Here is a 19,394-nt window from a genome sequence, read left to right on the forward strand (position 1 = left end):
CCACATGTCAAAAGCAGTTTTCAAGGCTCTATACAGAATCAATAAGAAATTCCTATCTTATTCCATTTACAAGTATACTAGCTCCGAGACACCCTCCTTTCAGCAAACTGCTGACAAAGAATATAGGGATTCCAAGCAGAATTTGAGATGGGTCAGACAGAAGCTTTATTAACTATGCCTATAGTGAGAGAACATTCAGGAAGCTTTTACTTCTCTGCTCTTCCATTCTCTGCCAAGTGACAATGATGGAGAGATGGCTCCTGATGTTCCACTTCTATATGCCCCACCAGTATTATCTTAGTGGGGGTTGGACACAATCACAGACAGCTTTTAGTCAAAGGAATGTTCTCTTAGGATAGACTTCTTAGCCAGACATCTCAAATCTTAAATATCAATAACTTTACAACCACAGTGCAATACTGCAAGATAAAATACATAATAATTGCTCTAACTGTTCTTAATGAATGTCTGGCTGTCTAATAACTTATATACATGCCAGTAAGACTAGGCAAATAGGACAAAGCTTCCAAATCAGCCAACTAACTTCACTTCTGATAATTGAAAGAACAATCCGATTATTTTTCAGGACTTGTAGCTTCTCCAAAAATTTCTGGAAATAGAATTCTGGATAGGAAAAAGGCAATGTACAATATTGACTCTTACTATGAAACAAATCCCACATATGAAAATCTTAACATGTATCTCTTGCACAACTGGAATTCTCTTCTTTCCACGTAGAGGAAAGCATACTTTCTGAAGTTTAAAAAACGCTTTAAAACCTTTCTGTTTTAACAGATTGACAAGAAACTATCAAAACTCAGTGAATCACTTAATGTAGTCTTGGGTTCTCAACACACCCAAATTAATATCTTAACAGAAGAGTCAAAATACTTCTATTGAACAGGAAAAAACAAACAAACAACAAAAAAAATTTACACAGAACTGCCCCTTGATTAAAAAAAGAAGCATTTATACAATGTCAAGTCACTTGTAAAGTATAACTTATTCACTCCTTGCCCTATTTATTATGGTGTGCTATAAAATCAGAACACCAAAGTTGACAGTCATTAGAAATCTTTTCTCAAGTAAAATTTTATATTACTACCCTCCCACTACTCACAATTTCAGTTCCCCTGAGTAGACCCACCCCTTACGGTAGTACAAACTAAGATTATGTCACATAAATTAATATTTAACATGATACACTGTGAAGTAGAAGAGAAATACGACTTGAGTGGAATTCTAAAAATGTTCCAGAAGCAAATTTTTTTAAGCATATGTACATATATCCTACACAATACATGAGTGTTAACTTCTTTCAAAGACCTAAGGGAGCATTTGTTGTAGGAAAAACTGTTATAAGAAATCTCTTACAAATACCTGTACAATATTTTTTACCTTCTGAGTTTATCTTACCTGTGCACAATTCCATTACAAGCCAGAGATGGTTGCTTGTTTCATACCATTCATGAAATGTCACTATATTCTTGTGTCGGATTTCATGAGTCAGACGAACCTAGAACAAAGTTCCTAACATTCTTTAATGGAGAAAAAAAGGATGTATATACGAACTGTAGGGGTGGTTGAGACAATATAGCTTTACTCTAGGTCAACTACTCATTCTTGTACCTATTCCAGCAGACAAAAGATTTAGAAATTAATTTCTAACTGTAAGATTTTAATTTTACATATAAGTTGAGGACGTTTAACTTTCCCCACAGACCTTGCCCTATTTAACCTCTTTCAAAAATATGAAAAAGTTCCCCAACCACTCAAATACAAACACTGTAGACTTGCAAGCACTATTTAACTTCTCTGCATCATTAAAACAGTAACAGACTCCACATCAGAATTTGGGATCAAACTTAGATTTCTGCTTTCTTTTTCAGTGAGAACACAACTGTGAGAAAATATGGTTGGATGTAGTAAGAGGAAATAAAATGGATGTATGAACACAGCTTTTTTGTTTTGTTTTGTTTTTTACAAAAGGTTCTCTGATGTATCATAGAAACAGTAAGCCTGTAAGCATGACTTTATGCATGTGATTTACACAATAAAACCTGATGAGAGAAATAAACACTTTAAAGTAAGACTCAAAGTATAGGAATTTGAAATCTTAAGAAGCTGATATAAATGACAACAAACTCCATGTAAACAAGCATTTGGTGTTTTTCTGTACTATCACCTGTGCTACAAGAATTTTTTAAGCTATATCTTTTCCCAAATTTAGCAGGAAAAACTTTACTTACCCAGTTTGTTATTTCAGCTCTTTTGCATTTATCAGTGCAAAGAATGGCAACAAAATTAATTGTCCCTTTTCTTCTTCCTTTATAAACAACTGTCTTGTTTCCTCTTCCTATCTCTTCATACAGAATGAAATTCTCCATGCTTAAGGATGCGTTACTGGCAAGGGATTAGAAATATGATATTACTTTCATAAACAGAGAAACCGTTAAAGGAAGAAGGCGGAAGGGGGAAGCATTCAAATTTAGTAATCGTTGATGTACTGCATTTAAACACACAATTCTTAAAAAGAGAAAATGCATACGTCCAGAAAAATCAAACATAACTACCTCACAGAAGGCCTGCTCTCAGGAAATCTGATCAGAATTTTGAACAGGTGATAGTATTTTCCACTTCCAAAGCTCTTTACGCATTCCACCAGTTACAGATGGGCCAATAACTAGAGATTACAAATAATTTACCAGTAAATAAAATTCTCAATTTGGAATCATAATTTTTAAGTGCTACATAAAACTGCTGGCCAAATGAAAATATTCTAAAGTGAAAGCCTTACCAAATAAGGTTGCCATTTCTGCCCAGGGGCACACCAGATACACATTCCCCTGCAACTTTCCACCACGTAATTTAACCCTTCTAAAAAATTTAATCAACATAACTGAAAAAACACAGGAATTAGTATTGTCACCAACACTACGCTGCATGTAGCTTTACCAGTTATAGGAGTCAGTGTTAAGTTTTTTTTCGTGGATAGAAACTATTCATTACAAACAAAAGCTGTGTAAATTTGTTGGCCAACGTTGCTTTGTGGGAGTCACCAAGTTCCACAACAAAGTTATAATTTAGCTTATAACTCTCAATTTTGCCTCAAGAATGTTATGTGCTTTGTGTACTGAAACAAATGAAACAAATTCCAGAAACAAGATATACTGCTTGCTAGTACTCAATAACCACCCTGTGGTAAGTTCTTCCAGCTCACAGCCAACTCAGGTTGTTCAATTACCAGCTGAATTACTTCTAAGCCATTTGGAGTTGCTTGCTTTCATCTCAACACAAATTCTTCCTTCTCATTTATATTTTTTTTCCCTCAACCAGGCCAGTTCTCAGTGTAGTTACCTTAAAACCACAGCAAAGCTGCATCTTGCAGCAGGCAGCATGGCAACAAGAACCATCAACAAGGACGGAGAGGAAGGCTGCTTAAGCAGTACTGTTGCCAAATGCCTAATTACAAACCATAGATTCAATTTTGCTCCAACTCTTTCACGAGGAGCTTTCAGAGCTCCTAGACTGACAAACTGAAGACCAAAACGAGACCAGAGAATTCTCAAGTCTTCAGACAGAACTTTAGGTAATTAAAAAGAAAAAAAAATCATTGGACAACACTAGACAACACAGTGTCCACCACTGAAATCTCAGTGAAACCCCTCAGAAGCATGCAAAACAGCAGGCTACAGGTGCCACGGGAACCACATTTGCTCTGGCCAGCAGGCCCAGTTCCAGAAGCATTCCTTCTTCTCTTGGTGAATGAACAGCCAGAGCACTCCCAACGGAGCAACACATGCGGGCCTGAGGCCTCCCGCAGCCCAAGCCCTGCTGAGGGAGGTCACCTTAGAATCACAGAATTCTTAAGGTTGGAAGAGACCTTCAAGATCATCTGGCCCAACCATCCCCCTATGACCAATGTCACCCACTAAACCATGTCCCTAAGCACCAGGTCCAACCTTTCCTTGAACACCCCCAGGGACAGTGACACCACCACCTCCCTGGGCAACCCGTTCGAATGCCTCACTACTCTTTCTAAGAAGAAATTTCTCCTCATTTCCAACCTGAACCTCCCCTGACACAACTTGAGGCCACTCCCTCTAGTCCTATCACTAGTTATCTGCGAGAAAAGGCCGACCTCCAGCTCCCCACACCTTCCTTTCAGGTAGTTGTAGAGAGCAATAAGGTCTCCCCTGAGCCTCCTCTTCTGCAGACTAAACAACCCCAGTTTCCTCAGCCACTCCTCCCAGGACTTGTGTTCCAGGGCCTTCACCAGCTTCGTAGCCCTCCTCTGGACATGTTCCAGGGCCTCAATGTTCTTCTTGTAGTGAGGGGTCCAAAGCTGAACACAGTACTCAAGGTGTGGCCTCACCAGAGCTGAGTATATGGGGACAATCACCTCCCTGGTCCAGCTGGCCACACTATTCCTGATACAAGCCAGGATGCTGTTGGTCTTATGGGCCACCTGGGCACACTGCTGGCTCATGTTCAGGTGAGCATCGATTAGCACCCCCAGATCCTTTTCCTCTGCATGGCTTTCAAATCACTCTGCCCCAGGCCTGTAGCACTGCACAGGGTTGTTGTGACCAAAGTGCAGGACCCAGCACTTAGCCATGTTGAACCTCAACCTGCTGGCCTCTGCCCATCAACCCAGCCTGTCCAGGGCCCTCTGCAGGGCCTTCCTACCCCCCGGCCAGTCGACACTTCCCCCCAACTTGGTGTCATCTGCAAATTCGCTGAGGGTGCACTCAATTCCCTCATCCAAATCATCAATAAAGATATTAAAGAGATGGGCACCAACACCGACCCGTGGAGAACATCACTGGTGACCGATTACCAGCTGGATTTCACTCCGTTCACCGCCACTCTCTGGGCCCAGCCGTCCAGCCAGTTTTAACCCAGCAAAGCGTGTACCTGTCCGAGCCACGGGCTGCCAGCCTCTCCAGGAGGATGCTATGGGGGACCGTACCAAAGGCCCTGCTGAAGTCCTAGCAGCCGTTGGTTCTCTCGCCCTTCAACCGCCAGCCATCAGGCGGCGGGCGAGCGGCACCCACCCCTCCCGGGGGGCCGCAGGGCCCCGCTCCGCCGCCATCGGCCGGCGCCGCTGAGCCCCGCCCGCGGTCCCGGAGCCTCCCATGCCCCGCTTTGGGGTGGAACAGGGGTGTGTGCCTACAGGGAGCTCCCCGCCACACGCCACACAGAGGGAGAGACATCGTCACAACAAGCCAAGAGACTTTGTCAGCTAGTTTATGTCTCAATATTTTTATTATAGTGAGGAAACGCCGCAAAGCGCCAGGAAGGCCTGCCCGCTCCCCCCGCCGCAGCGCTCGGGTCGTCGTCGCCGCGCGCCCGTATCCAGGAGACGGGGACGGACGCCGGAGCCGCCATTGGAGCGGGGCCGGGGCCGCCGCGGGTCCCCGGATGTAGCCGGAGCACCGCCTGGTTGCTGGGCAGACTCTAGTTGCTCGGCAACCGGCAGGCCCCGTCCTAACGGCCCCTGAAACAAATATTTTTTCCATTTTTTGTCTGTAAAGTGGAGGTTTCACGTCATTCTTCATCCTTAGGTCCTTCCCCTCCCCTTTCCTTCTTCCCCTAAAAAGTAAATACCAAGTCCTTTTCTTTTACATTTAGCTTTTAACGGCCTTTAGTGTATCTCCCCAAGGCGAGCTGTGAATAATTATTTTATCTGTTGTCCCACTTTGCCTTCCTAACAGTTTTGAGCCCATCGGTACGTTTCGACCTGGTTTAGTGAAAGAAACAGTATCACAGAATCACTGAATCACAGTATCCTCAACAGGATGTTAAATAATAGACATAAATAATAGAAATAAATTAAATTCAAGGACCAGTATCCTTAAACAGTCGGTGTTTAAGGCAGGATGATGACCAATTTTTTTTCGCTCTCACCATAGGAAAGATTTCAGTATGTATGTAACCCCTCCCTAATACTGGGGTAAAAAAATAAGAATAAAATAAAAAATAAAAATACCCCTTGACACCCTACTTGGGAGAGGGCAGCTGGGAAGGTGCCAGCTGTAAGAGACATGCCACTTTTGCTTCATACCTCCTCAGCCACCAGAGGCTGTAGGCACAGAGCAGAAACCTGCAGGAACTGAAGCTTCCTTCCCTCAGCTTGCCAAACCTTTTGTCACTGTTCAGCTGCTCGCAGGTTTGGCAGGGAGTCTAGAAAACCGGTAAGAGGTCAGGGCTGAAAGCAGGCTTGATATATTGAAAATCCACATAGAACTGGCTGGGCTGATAAGAACTGAAAAATATCATGTGTATGTTCAACAAAAGTGCTCATTTCTTAATAATTGTGGATTCTGTCCCATTTTGCAGCGTATGTTTTCAGCAATCTGAGTTGATCTGTAATTGTCAAAGAAGCTACAGTTTTGGAACTGCACAAGCATAATAAATTGTCTGTTTCTTTTTTAATGTAAATGAGTAGTTGACTAGATATAAATAAACAGAATACATAAATAAATGTCACCTCATTTCTTTAAGTTGGCAAAAGAAAAGTACACTTTGAAGAAGGATTTATTTAGATTTAGAAAGCTGTATATTTTGTCTGGCTCTGATGAGGATGACCGATATAGAATACTAGCTCAAGTGCAGAACCAGTTCCAACAGCAGCGTGCTGGCAGAGCTTAGAAAAGTCACTTAATTGAATTGTCCCTGCCCAACAGGACAAAACTGAGCCATAATAACTGTCAAATTACTACCTTTGCTTTAACATTTCTAGTGTTTTGTCCTGCGTACAGCTTTCTGTTAAATTAGTCCAGGTTAAGGATTGTTTTTATGCAAGAGGGGAATTTGTGGGGAATGAGCTGGTATGAACTTTAACAGTCTTTTGAGATCTTCACATAATAGTGGCCATAGCAATACAGAGCAGAAAGAGAAACACAAACAAAATGCTTTAATAACAAGACAGAGATCCATAGCCTTTCAAATTAAATGGTCTTCATAATGAAGAATGTTCAGTGCAATTAAAAGCACACCCAGGGGACATATTGACTCATACCCCCTTTTTTTTCCAGTTCCTCTTAGTTGGGAACTATGATATTTTGTGTGTTGTTGATACACACACTTCATTATACGTTTGTATCTTTCTCGCCATCAAGATGCGTAATTTCAATATATCCCAGACTGGGTTTTCTTCCCTTTAGTATAACAGCCCCTTTGGTATAAGCTCTCTTCAAAAATGTTACTTGCTTTCTGTACAAGAACTATCTTGAATAAATAATTAATTGTAAATACAAATACAAATCAGAACAGTAATTCTGCAAGTTTTATCATTAGCCCCTTTCTTACGAGTTTGATCTGTTACTCCTTCCACTGTGTACCAGTAACTGAACATGACTACAAGTCTTTTATGCAGATGCAGTAAACTTTACTGTGGGAATATTTTCAACATTCAGGAATGGATTGCTAAATATTCTCTTTGCTGTTTCCAACATTTTAATACTCTTTGTGATCTCTACAGCAAACTCGGCTTTGCTTCTTGCCTGGCTATCATAAGGGACAGTCAGTTGTAATCAAATTCTTGTTCTTAAATAAATATATGACCTAATTTAAAGTAAACTGAGATCTCGTGATTAAACCACGTAATTCAGGAATGCTTAAACACTTCACTGCTCTATCCTCAATGGGTGCTATGGAAGCTTCTCACATTTTGCCTGGTTCCAGAAAGTCTGACTAGTCGCCTGTAATATTAAGGTATGTTTCCATGTTTTACTTTTCTTTGATAAGATCTGTTCTTTAGTTTGCTCTAATGCCTGTTGAAGGTGTTATATACTTCTGTTTTATTTTGCCACATGTACTAGATTTTCTCCCAGCTATCAAGATTACTCATGCTCTAACCCATCTTGTCAGTACATGGTGTTTCTTGCTTTCTTTAGGTACATCTATTCCAGACTGACCCCCATTCTCATGAGAGTTTCTGTTCTCAGTGTTTCGGGTATGATGATTCAGTTGCCTGTATATAATATTATGTTCCATTTGCCTTGACAGCTCCATCATTCCTGGGAAGTACATGGGGCCACTTTTCTGGTCTTTGACCATTTTGGCAGAATGATGGATAAGAACATGAGCACATCTTTATCCTGTGCTTCTTATTCTCAGATTCTTTTCCAACACTTTCTTGAAACTAGCACATGCTGTCACTGTTTGAGTAAAACTTTGTGTGCTTTTCTTATTTCTGCAGTCCTGTGGTAATATTAAGTTTCTTGTTTTATGATTTAATCACCTTGTTTTTCTGGGACAAGGCTGCTGTGGATAAGAAGTCAGCTCTATTCACAGGTCCCTGCAGTTGTTCAATAAATTCAAATGTTACAATTTCAGTATCACACGCTGATGATGTTTAGGCATAGCAATGATTTTTAAGATTCTTTGGTAGCTTCTGGGATTTTTCTCTTTGAAAATTTTGTTTCCTCCGTCAGAGAGTTTGAACTTTTCACTGTGGAAGGATTATTGCAAAACAGTCCTTGCCAATGTGTTTGTTTCCCTGGTGAGACAAAAACTACCAATGGTCTCTTTTATAATAACAGTGTTCTGAATCTCACCTCACTGGATCAACCTGTAAGGTCAGCAGTAGTGCATGTACAGCATGCTTGTGTTCACTCTTTCTCCATTATGGTCTCAGTGCTTTGCATATGTCTAAGGTTTGCAAGAGACGTGGTATGATAATCTGCAAATTCTAATACTCTCTGAGTTAATACCTTTAAAGGTAGGCTTAGTACAAATTACTTTTACTTTCCCAAAATCATTGGGTTTCCCTGGGAGGTCAGCAACTGCTATGTATGTGGTACAGAAGTCAAAAACAACTTCATCTTATTTTTGTTTGCGCTGAGTTTCATCTACTAATGAGAAGGGGTTCATTGTTATGGAGTACCGCAGTTTCTACCAGACATTCCTTACATTGCATTCCTGAATATCATCGGTGGTGGTGATGATTTGTGAGGCTGGCTGCAGAGCTGGTATTCTGCTGCTGCAAGGTTCTCTACTAACCTCACTCCCAACACTTAAACCTACCTGCTGGTTCCAAGGCATGGTATGATGGCTGCCCTTGCTCATCCAGGAAGGCTGAATAGGGCTGGTCAAAATCTTGCTTTTTCCATGACTATCATGCTGTTTATGTAATTTGTAGATTATGTAAAATTATTGATAATGCTTTCTTTTTCTGTGCATTTCAGTGTTCAAATTATTCCTTATTCTTATGCAATATTTAGAGTGTACAGCAGATGCTGTACTGGTTGAATTACTTTTATCTGTTGTAGGTTTAACATGTTGAGAGGACATCCCATTTTCTTCAGATACATTCAGCAGCTTGGACTAATGCAGGAGTCAAATGCTTTGTTACTGAATAAACAGATTCACTGGTTCAGCAGAAAGCAGGGACTTTTATGTTGCGTATTCTGAAGATCCAGGCTGTATACTCAGGATATCATTTGCATCCTGATTAGAATTCACAATGCCTTGAAGGTATTATCATCATTCCACAGAGTAATTTTCATTTGGCTTTGCCTGATTGCGCTTTTTTTAACCTTTTCTTGCAAAGTGCAAGCCTGGCACATTTATCATTATCCCAGTATCTTGCATTTAATTTCCTCATTGTTTGTGTACTTGTCTTCACTTCTAATGCTAATCAGAGCATTACAAACTATTAATTCCACCTTGCATTTCATTAATGTCAAATATGTGCAAAACCCCGTCTTCTGAGTCACTGTGTTTTCTGTGCTGTTTATTTTCAGACTGTAAGCTCTAGAATAATGCTTTTTTGCCATAATTATTATATATGATGTTATGTGCAAGACATTTAAAATGAATTTTCTCATTAAGAGCCTTCTACCTTCATTTTATTTGTCTCCTCTGCTTGTATATGCTTTAGCCTGTGTGTAAGTTTTCAGATTTGTATTTAGTCGCTCACTTACATTGTATTCTTCTTCAAAATATGTCTCTGCTCTTAAGTCACAGTTTCACTAACACTTCAGACCAATGCCATAAGCTGGCATTGCTCCTGCAAAATCCAGGAGCAGGAAAGAAATTTCAAGTATGGAAGCCACTAAACAAAGAGAAAGAACTGGTGCTGACATATGCTAGCTGAAGGAAGCTTAAAGCTCTGAACAAGAAAAACTTTTCTGCAGATTTGATTCTTCCAGCAATGGCTATGTTGCATATTTTGTTGTAAAAACAAACAAACAAACAAAACCACACAATTTCTATTAAAGGTTTTGATATGTTTATTTTTTTCATGTCAGTAAGAGAACTTGCAAGATTCTGCGTTTTGATAGATATTCAGGTAAAAGGAATAATGATAGCTTTACAGAAAACACAATTTAAACAAGAAAATATGTTGTACGTGCAGAATTATACAGACATTTCCTTTTGTATCTTTCCAGAGGACTTAGAGCTTTACTTAGTTCATGCTGATGTAAAAGAAGTGTGAGAAATGGGGCCAGTAACACCAGGTGTCAGCAGGAAGAACAAAAAGAGGAAGCACAGCAAATCCTTTCTTCTTAGATTCATGACACAGCTGTAAAAAGATACATTTGTAGGATATGTTTTAGTGATTTTTTTTTCAGTTAATTTATTCATGCCTGTTGGAATTGGATTCTTCTCTGAGATTAAAACCATCCACTGTACAATCATAGCTGCAATTGGGATCTTCAGCTGGCATACCAGAGATTTCTGAAACTGATCTCAAATGCTTTTAAAGCAATATGGTATTCTCTAATTGTTTTACAGGGGCCATAAAAGAAGTTTTAGAGACAGCAAGTGAGGAACATGCAAGGAAAATATCAGCATGCTCACTGAAACGTACATTGAAGTCTTCAATTTTAACAGGGCAGAAATAAAAGTCCCCCCTAGACATGTGATCAAGGAAGCAAAATTGAGAATGAATGTGATGAACATCATGTGGTGATCAGGAAGAGGGAGGAAGTGGAGAGGACAAAGAAACAGAAAGCAGAGAAATCTGGGAAACATTTTCTTACACAGTAACCAGATACAGTGACAATTGCTAGCTTCAGAATTACTAGGTAGATGAAGCGAAATAGTGGTAAGAATGCAAAGCAGTATGCTTATATGCATTATGGTGAAACACACACAAAAAAAATTATAAGGAGAGTTTGGTGCAGCAACCACCAAACAAGTGCTTCTGTATCCTGTGGCCAGCACAGGCATGCATGATGCCCGCAGGAGGCTGGCAATCCGTTAGCCCCAAGTTCTCTCCCCTGACCTGCTCACTCCCAGGTAACTGCTGGGATTCTTCTGTGAGCTTTTGTACGTGGCATCCACTCTCCTGTCTATGCAGGCAGCCTCACTTATGTTAGGCAAATCTCATCACATCAAAATATGTATTTACATATTGTTGGACACAATGCCTATAGGCAATTATAGACACAGTACGGACACAGTATATGGTATAGTCCACAGAATAGTTTCCTAATGAAGAAAAGGCATATATTTGCTGCACGCTTATGTGAAGTTCAGGTTTCCTTCAACCATTTCTGATAGTAAAACTGGCTAAATAGCTGTCATTAATATGCTGTGTATGCACAGACTAATTTTTTTTTTTTTTCAAATCTGTCATATTCAACTAAATTCAACTACAGCACACAAAAGTATTTGGCCTATTTGTGATTCCTGGACTAATTTCAGTTTCTTACAAGTAAGTTTTACATTAAATCTGCATGCTTGAAAATACTGTATTTATTCAAAAAAAAAAAAAAAAAAGTAGGATTGTCTGTTTATTTTGCTTTTGTTTGAAAACATCCAGCCTTATTTAAAAAAAAAAAAAAACAAACACAAAAATCACAATTGTGTAAACATCATCTGAAATATTTTAGTTTAAAAGCTATTGCTTCAAGGAACTATAAGGAAGAACAATAATGGGAATGTTAATGAAATTTTAACTCAATTTAAATTAAATAAAAGCTTCTTCTTGGCATTTGTTTATGTATACACAGTGCATGTCATTGCCACTTGTCCCACCGTGAAGGATTTCTGCTCACTCTGACAAGACCCTTTTCAGTCTCAGCAGTACATCTCAAGTCCTTGTTCCTTACAGGTCAATTGGTTTTTCTCTGCAAGAAGTCTCAAATCACGCAGACTTGTTTCTCTCTGCTGTTGGTGTGGACCTTCACTTTTCTACTTCTTGGTTTTCCTTCTGACCATCCTTTCTGGTTTTTTTTTTATGTTGTTGTTGTTTTTTTCAGTATTGGATTTTGTTCCTGGGCTCAGGTTCCATGATGCCTCTGTTGTGTGTCTTCTTCTGGTTTTGTGGAACTGAAATCTCTTTTTTTATCCCTAACAGCCTATCTTCACTTTTCTTCTGCTTCTCATTAACATTCTGCAAAGCATGGAGCAAGCTCTGTTCCTCAAAACTACTTCCCTTTCACTCTACAGACCCTTCCTCCTCACTACTCTCTTGGGCTTATGTTACATGTTATAACTAGTGGCCTGCTGCTGCTTGAAGGGTGGCTCTGCCCCTTGCTTGCAACCACACAGTCTTGTTCTTTCTCTTGTGCAACCTCTGACACTCATCTGACTGTGTTGTTAGCTGTTTCAGGAATCTATCAGAAAGCTATCCTTAAATCCTTCTGATTTAGCTTACTTATGGGCTAACCTTAGGGCCACACGTACAGGTAACCAGGCACAAAAAAGCAACGCAGTGTGCAGCTGAGGGTGAGAGGTGGAAGGGACCAGCCTTTTAAATGATACATAAGCATTACATTTCCTAGCAGTAACATGAAGTTGCTATTTTAGGGATGAGTTAAATGAGACTTCTGAGATGACGTAAGAGTGCTGTGCTACCAAAGGGATGGGCTTGTTCCTCCCAGACAGTTTCAACTCTTCCTTTATACTTACTCCTGATACTGTTATGACCTTAGGGTGAATTCATTTGGTTCACTCATCTGGCAGAAGACAGACAAAGAAAAAAAAAATAGTTTTCTGTCAGGTTTGTAGACTGAGTCACTCATTGAGGAATCAGCAGCAGCAGAGGCAGCCCCCAGGAAGCCCAGGAGCATGCAGTTCCTCCACAAAAGTGGAGAAGAGCAGGCTGCCCAAGGGTTGGCTTATGTCCCACCTAACTGCACCCACCGGCACCCCTGGGGGCTGCTCTGAGGACAGACTGTCTGTTGGGCTGGGGCCTGCGAGTTCTGCATGCTCCTCGTAACGTTGTCCCCTGTTCTGCCACCCGGCACATCTCCCTCTGTGTCTTTGCATCTGTAAACCTTTGGGTCATTTCCCTCTGTGTCTTTGCATCTGTAAACCTTTGGGTCATTTCTGATGGGTTGTTCAGGGTCAGACCTTGGATTCGTTTGTACCTATTTGACGTTAACATACATCCTATGGCTCCTGAATCCTGTCACCAACACGGCTGCAATGTCATGAGACACGGTTCTGGTCTTCCTCACCGATGAACAAAGCCTCCTCAGACAAACGGTCCAGCGAGCTGCAGAAGCATCAGGATGTTTTTTCCTCTGTTTTTCTGTGTTTTATGACCAGACTCACCAGGCACCCGGACCAAAGCTCTTCTCTGTAGGTGTGTCAGTAAGAAGCCTCACCCTTCGGGGCCATAGCGGTGGGAGCACAAGGCACCGCAACACCCCACGAGGGCACGGCCAAGACCCCTCTCCCCACTCCCCCCACAAACCCCTTACACCACCCACCAGGGGCGCCCACCGCCTCTCTCCCTCTCCCCCGCAAGCCGTCCCTCCCCGCGCAGGGCCGTGCCGAGCCGCCCCGAAATGGCCGCCGGGGGGCCGCGCTGCGGCTGCCGAGCCCGCCGCCTGCCAGCGGCCGCCCCCTAGCTGCCCGCCCCCGGCCGGCACGGCTCAGCGCGGGCCCCGACCGGCACCGGGGAGCCGAGGCACCGGCGGCGGGCAGTGGGAGGGCTCATGAGGCGCTGCGGGGCCGAGGGCGAACCACCACCATCAGCAGCAGCGGCTACCGGGGGCCCGGAGCGGGGTGAGCGAGCGGGGAGGCCGAGTAACGCGGAACGGCCCGGCCTGGGGCCGCTTGGGGGCCGGGGGTGGTCGGGGGTCCGGGGGGAGATGTGCGTGTGGCGCTGCTTTCGTGGCAGGGTTGTCCCTGCAGCCCTCTCCGAGGGGTGAAGGTGCTGGGCAGGGCGAGCATCGCCGGTGAAATGGGGCCTGTGGGTTATTTATGGGTAAGGGGCTGCTGCCAGCCGGGGGGACCCTGCTCCCAGGGACGGCTCTGGTAGTCCCCGGGGAGGGACCTTTAAGTGCTAACGTGGCTGTCTTAGCGGTGAGGATTACGGGTATCTCTCGGAGGTATGCCTCTGTGTGAAATGAACGAAGGATTCCATTGTATTTTTTAGTGAGCCTGAGGTCTCGGTGTCTGCTTTGCTTTGGAACTGACCGCTTTGAAAGTAGCGCTCAGATAAGCTTATTTTTGGGTAAAATTAGCAAACAGAAGGAAAAGTCTGAAAAATGGAGCATCCGTTACGGGGTAGTAGTCCAGGCTTCTTTGTACGAAGTCCGCCGAGTGGACGCTATCCTGGAATCCATAACCTTATTTGAACCTTGCAGTCCGCTGAGATTAAATCAGGGGCATAATGGCTTTTGCAATCAGGAAAGCAACAATAAAAAAACAAAAAAAACAAAACAACAACAACAACAAAAAAAAAAAAACAGAAACCCCAGCGGTTCCAATGACCAGTCTGTGTATCTGTGATTTGCTGTTGTGTGTTGTACAGTTTCATGGGCTGTGAGTGAGGCCCTTGCTTCTGTCCATATGGGAACTGAACCCCGTATAAGTCAGGTTGTGTCTGGCAGGGCTGGAGTCTCCATGAGAAGTATGTTGTGTTCTCACACCCCAGGAACCACATCCACAAAGCTGTGCCTTCTCTGAGGCGCTGTAACCTGTTTTAATTGAGCCAGAGCAACCCGTGCTGACAACAGATAAGGATCATTTTGGCAGCACATATGAAAATTATATTAAACCGTGATTACAGTCATTATTCTTCTGCTTTCCGGTGAGCGTCATTATGGGGGAAGGAAAAACAGAAGCGTAAAGTTCCTAATGGAAGTCAAGAGTTTTCAGCGTTTAGTGGGAGCTAGTGCATTAAGAGAAGATCAGACAGCTGGGTATGTGGATAGAATTTAAATTTCTGCTTAAGTAAAACAGAAGTTTCTGTCAGCTGCGTGAATGGACTCCCACTTGACAGTGGAGTTAAGTGCATGGTGGATGACAACAGTAGGGTCTCTCTGGATGTAGGGCAAAAAAACCCTAGCCAAGCAACCAACAAAAATCTTTAGTTTGTAACTGAGCCCGGAGTCTGATCTTGAGCGCTAGTTAGAGCACCAATGCTAAGGAAGTATTAACATGACTTGGCACACATATGAATAAATATGTGTGGTGCTCCATGTTTGATCCATATATGGGTAAAATCCCAGTGAAATCTGAGGTTGTTGCTACAACCCCTGATCATCTGACTAGTTTAATCCAGAGTCCTGAGCAGCGAAGCAGTACCAGCATGTGATCTGCAAGTTTTGCCATGCATATCGGTAGATGTTAACTGGGCACTTTATCAGCTTGCATAATGCAGATGGGAGCTGGTGCAATTGCCTGCAGCAGGGAGCAAGATCAGATGGAAAAAGATTTGTCTGGAACAGTTTAGAGCTCCTGCCGGCAGGTTCCTGGTATTCCTCTCTGCTGCAACTCATACCTGAGCTCCTTGCTGCTTTGCATGTTCTCTTTCCTGGAACAGGTGACCAGCTGCTTCCATCGAAGCAGTTTGATCCTAGCCTTTCCATGTCCTCTGAGGATTTTGAGTTCTGAAATGTTCTAGCCAATCTACGCTGGGACAGAAGAATGAGCTTGGAATCATACAAATCAGAGCAGGCTAAATGTTTTAAGTGTACACTTGATCAATACTAGTGTTTCTTCTTGTCACTATATAAGTATGAAACTGATGCTGGGAAGCTTCAGCATTTTTCCTAGTACATCTGCCATGATAATAATTTCATGCAAGATTTATTTATATTTAATAGCCTGGTAGAAAACGTTCTCAGAATGAGTGCTGTTGAGGCAGCATCTGCAATATCTAAAGGCAAGAAGTTAAAAGGAAAGCTTTCAATCTTTCTAAAAACTGTACCCATTTTTCTTCTTAATGATTTCCTGTGTTTGTTAAAAATCTCCTTGTGAAGTGGGAGGTAATAAAGGGAAAAGCAACATATGAGTTATATTTTTTTTTTGCTTGCTTGCTTTTTATAAGTCTGTATCTTTCCCCAAATAATTTTTTATTTCCAGGATTGGGGTGGTTTAGTGCTCCTTCTACTAGCATCAGTAGCATTCGTGTGACATCAGTTGTTTCGTGTTGCCTGGATGTTGTACGTTGTGTGTGGTACTCAAGTCACGGCTAGTGGCGTGTTTCCTGTTAGTTTGCAGAAATGCAAAGAATGTTATTTGCTTCCAGTTGTGAAAGAAATAAAGACTGTTCAGTTTACAAAAAGATAGCGCCTCCTCTAGTAAGTCTCCAGTGTTAGTCTGGGTGCTTCTTTGGTATCACTTCTTGAATAACCCCCTCCTAATTCTTGCAAAACCTCCTGTTGCTCTCCTGTGCTGTGTGTTTTCATAACACTTCCACATTAATGCAAGAACAGATAGACCAGCATGATACGAGATGTACTGGTAACTCAACTGTGGGTATGGGAGCTGTGTGTGAGCCTGCCGCTCAGAGGGCTATTGCTGGTCAGCTGTTACAACTGGTTCTGTTTCCCATCTGAACTGTTCGTGCCTCCAAACGTAGGTGGCAGTTCTGCCTCTGTAGAAAGCTTAGTGACACCATCAAGATCACGATTAAGGAATAAAAGCACTTAAATTGCTTGTAAGATGACCAAAGGCACAGTGGCATCTTCCTGTGTGCTGGTTGTGTTCGCTGTTTCTGCTGTCAGTGAGACTTTCTTGTGCTGTGTGGGTGCTGTTAAAAGGAATAGATTCCAGCCTGTACACCAAGCGGCTTTCAGAGCTGATGTAAAAATGTAACAAGGCGAAGAAATACTTTCTGGTTACTAAATAACAGCTACTGCATCTGTGTTGTAGACAGCTCAGTGTTGGAAGCTTTGTAATTCTGGAACTGTAAAACTGGTTTGAGCTCTGCCATGCCCGTGCTGTGAAGGTACGTGTTTCTGAGTCATGTTTGTACCATAAAAGCTCCATGAGCAATGCCATTGCCTCCTTGGAATGCTGCACTTGTGTGGAGGGCTCGCTTTTGTGGATTCAGCTGTGGGATCAGGGCTGCTGGGAGAGAAGAATCTAGAGAACTGACTTCCTCTTAATTTAGGGCTCTGTAAGGGACCCATTGGTGTCTGTCTCAAAGCCTTCCTGCTTACCCCGGTTTAACTGATCTAGCTTTGTGAGTTTACAAACACTCTTATTTTACTTTATAGTGAATAATGTGATGACCTAAATGAATTTCAGGAGTTTGCTGTTAATATTCGTTGTCTAAAACTGTCCTTTATTTGAACTTTGGTTCATCAATAGTTCTCTTTATAGTGGAGCCTATTGATTACAGTGCAAAAAGTCATGCCAGATAGTCATCCTGCTTATGGGTGTCCGGCTAAGAGGCTTATTGATAGCACAAACAGATTAGCTCAGAGATACCTCTTAGATTCGATTGTGCTGGCAGATTTGCTCTAGTTAAACCAGTTAGTGGCTCTACTGGGTTCGATTCTTGCCTTCGTTCTGCTTCTCTGGGCAGGGTTGTTGTCTAACCTTGCAATCCATTTAATGCTGTAAACCCAACTGATGTGACTCTTAGCTGTCATGTTGCCATGTGTGTGCTCTTTCTTTCTTTCTTTTTTTTTTTTTTTTTAAAGTTTTCTGATGTCTATTGGAGCCCTGTTGGTTTTGCTTGCATTTGCAGCAGAACTTAAGAGCACTGTAGGAGTCAGAGAAATAGAAGGAAGGAAATGTGAGAAAAGCTCTGCTCAAAAGCTTTTGAAAAGTTTCATTATTGCTTGTTTTGACATAAGACCATGTGGCTGCCCAGCAGAGCAAATTTTCCTCTGGCTGCAGATTCCCTCTTCCCCCCCTCTGTATGACAGTGTTGGGAAGCAACTCCGCAACTTAGCAGAGAACTGTTTTTAAGGTTAGTTTTTAATCAGATTGTCCATCCGATCTGACCCAATCCTTTGGGCAGCTGAGTATGTCTTAGCAGTGAGGCAAAGGAAGCAACTGGAGTAAGTGGCTGAAGCTGTGGTGCCAGGTGGGGAAGTCTTCAGTGAGTGTAGGCTGATTATGAAACTGCTACGCTCTGAGCTCATCCAAACCAGTTGCATGTTGGTAGATAAGATGTTAATGTTAATACTGCGGCTGAGAGTAGCCTACCAGGTATTTGTGTGCTTATGGAATAGTCTTGGCTCCCAACAACTGTATGAACAGAAGAGGGAAATACTGAAGTTTTTAGACTATACCCGTACATTCGCCTTTGTGATACAGAATGAGAATATCCTTAAAAAGAAATTTGAGTATTTTCATTCCACTAACTTTCAGTTCAGTCTGTGTTTCTGAGTACTCTTTCCTGAGCAAGATGCCCATAAATTATAGTTTCTGTTGTGAATAATGCAATCCTCAAAATTTCATGTGTAAAACAATATCATTTTAAATTTATAAAGCAATACAAAATAATTTGAAAAAAGACCATTTTCTTTCTGTCTTCATAGTTTATTTGTTCATAGCAGACTTCTTTGGAAAGGCTTTCTTTTTTAAAAACTCATACAAAATCAGTAGAGATTTTTTTTTTTTTGGTTTGGTTTTGTAACATCAGCAGGTAAATATTACTCTGCATAGACCATAAGACCAGAAAGAACTAGTAGGTGATACAGTTTGATTATGGAAACTATGAATACATGGCTCCATCCTGAAGTGTTTTGGCCCATGCATAACAGTCTAGGAGGATCTTATGGGAGACATCATCAAAGGCCTTACTGAAGTCAAGGTAGACAACATCCACTGCTCTCTCCTCATCTTAGGAGCAGCTCATTCCATCCTTATCAAGTTGGTCAAGCATGACTTCCCCTTGGTGAGTGCATGTTGACTACTACTAAGGACTTTCTTGTTGTTCATGTGCCTGGAAATGGTTCCCAGGATCAGCTGCTCCTCACCATCCTGGGACTGAGGTGAGGCTGGCCAGCCTGTAGTTCCCTGGGTCTTCCCTTCCTTGCTCTTTTTGAAGATTGCGGTGACATTTGCCCAATGTCCTCAGGTGCCACGACTGATCAAAGACTATCAAGAGCGGCCTTGCAGTGACACCTGCCAGCTCCCTCAGCACGGGTGGGTGCATCCCTTCAGGACCCGTGGTCTCAGATATCTCCAGTTTAGTTAGGTGGTCTCTAACCTCTTAACCCTCTTACACTAAGGAT

The 19,394-nt window shown here is 42.2% G+C and overlaps 2 protein-coding genes across 9 annotated transcripts in view; one reads left to right on the forward strand and one right to left on the reverse strand.

Annotated features, from left to right (window-relative positions):
• The window catches only part of ULK4 (unc-51 like kinase 4), a 245,889-nt gene extending 240,461 nt beyond the window's left edge, over positions 1-5,428 (reverse strand). For 2 of the 3 annotated variants that reach the window (XM_040546024.1, XM_040546022.1), the window contains exons 1-3: positions 4,918-5,428; positions 2,250-2,403; positions 1,417-1,516 (exon numbers count right to left, since the gene is read on the reverse strand). In XM_040546024.1, coding sequence (XP_040401958.1) covers positions 1,417-1,516; positions 2,250-2,387 — 238 coding nt within the window. In that variant the 5' untranslated portion in view covers positions 2,388-2,403; positions 4,918-5,428. Of the gene's footprint in view, positions 1-1,416; positions 1,517-2,249; positions 2,404-2,573; positions 2,684-4,917 lie in introns of all 3 variants that reach the window. The other variant, XM_040546023.1, reaches the window with a different exon arrangement.
• A 2,212-nt stretch (positions 5,429-7,640) lies between these two features.
• Positions 7,641-19,394, forward strand: part of TRAK1 (trafficking kinesin protein 1) — a 137,582-nt gene continuing 125,828 nt past the window's right edge. For 4 of the 6 annotated variants that reach the window (XM_040546339.1, XM_040546342.1, XM_040546360.1 and 1 more), the window contains exon 1: positions 13,815-13,974. The gene's annotated coding sequence lies outside the window, so the exon portion shown is untranslated. Of the gene's footprint in view, positions 7,720-13,814; positions 13,975-19,394 lie in introns of those variants that run through there. The other 2 variants (XM_040546353.1, XM_040546346.1) reach the window with 2 other exon arrangements.

This window comes from Cygnus olor, chromosome 2, assembly GCF_009769625.2.
Source record: "Cygnus olor isolate bCygOlo1 chromosome 2, bCygOlo1.pri.v2, whole genome shotgun sequence".
Taxonomy (NCBI): Eukaryota; Metazoa; Chordata; class Aves; order Anseriformes; family Anatidae; genus Cygnus; species Cygnus olor.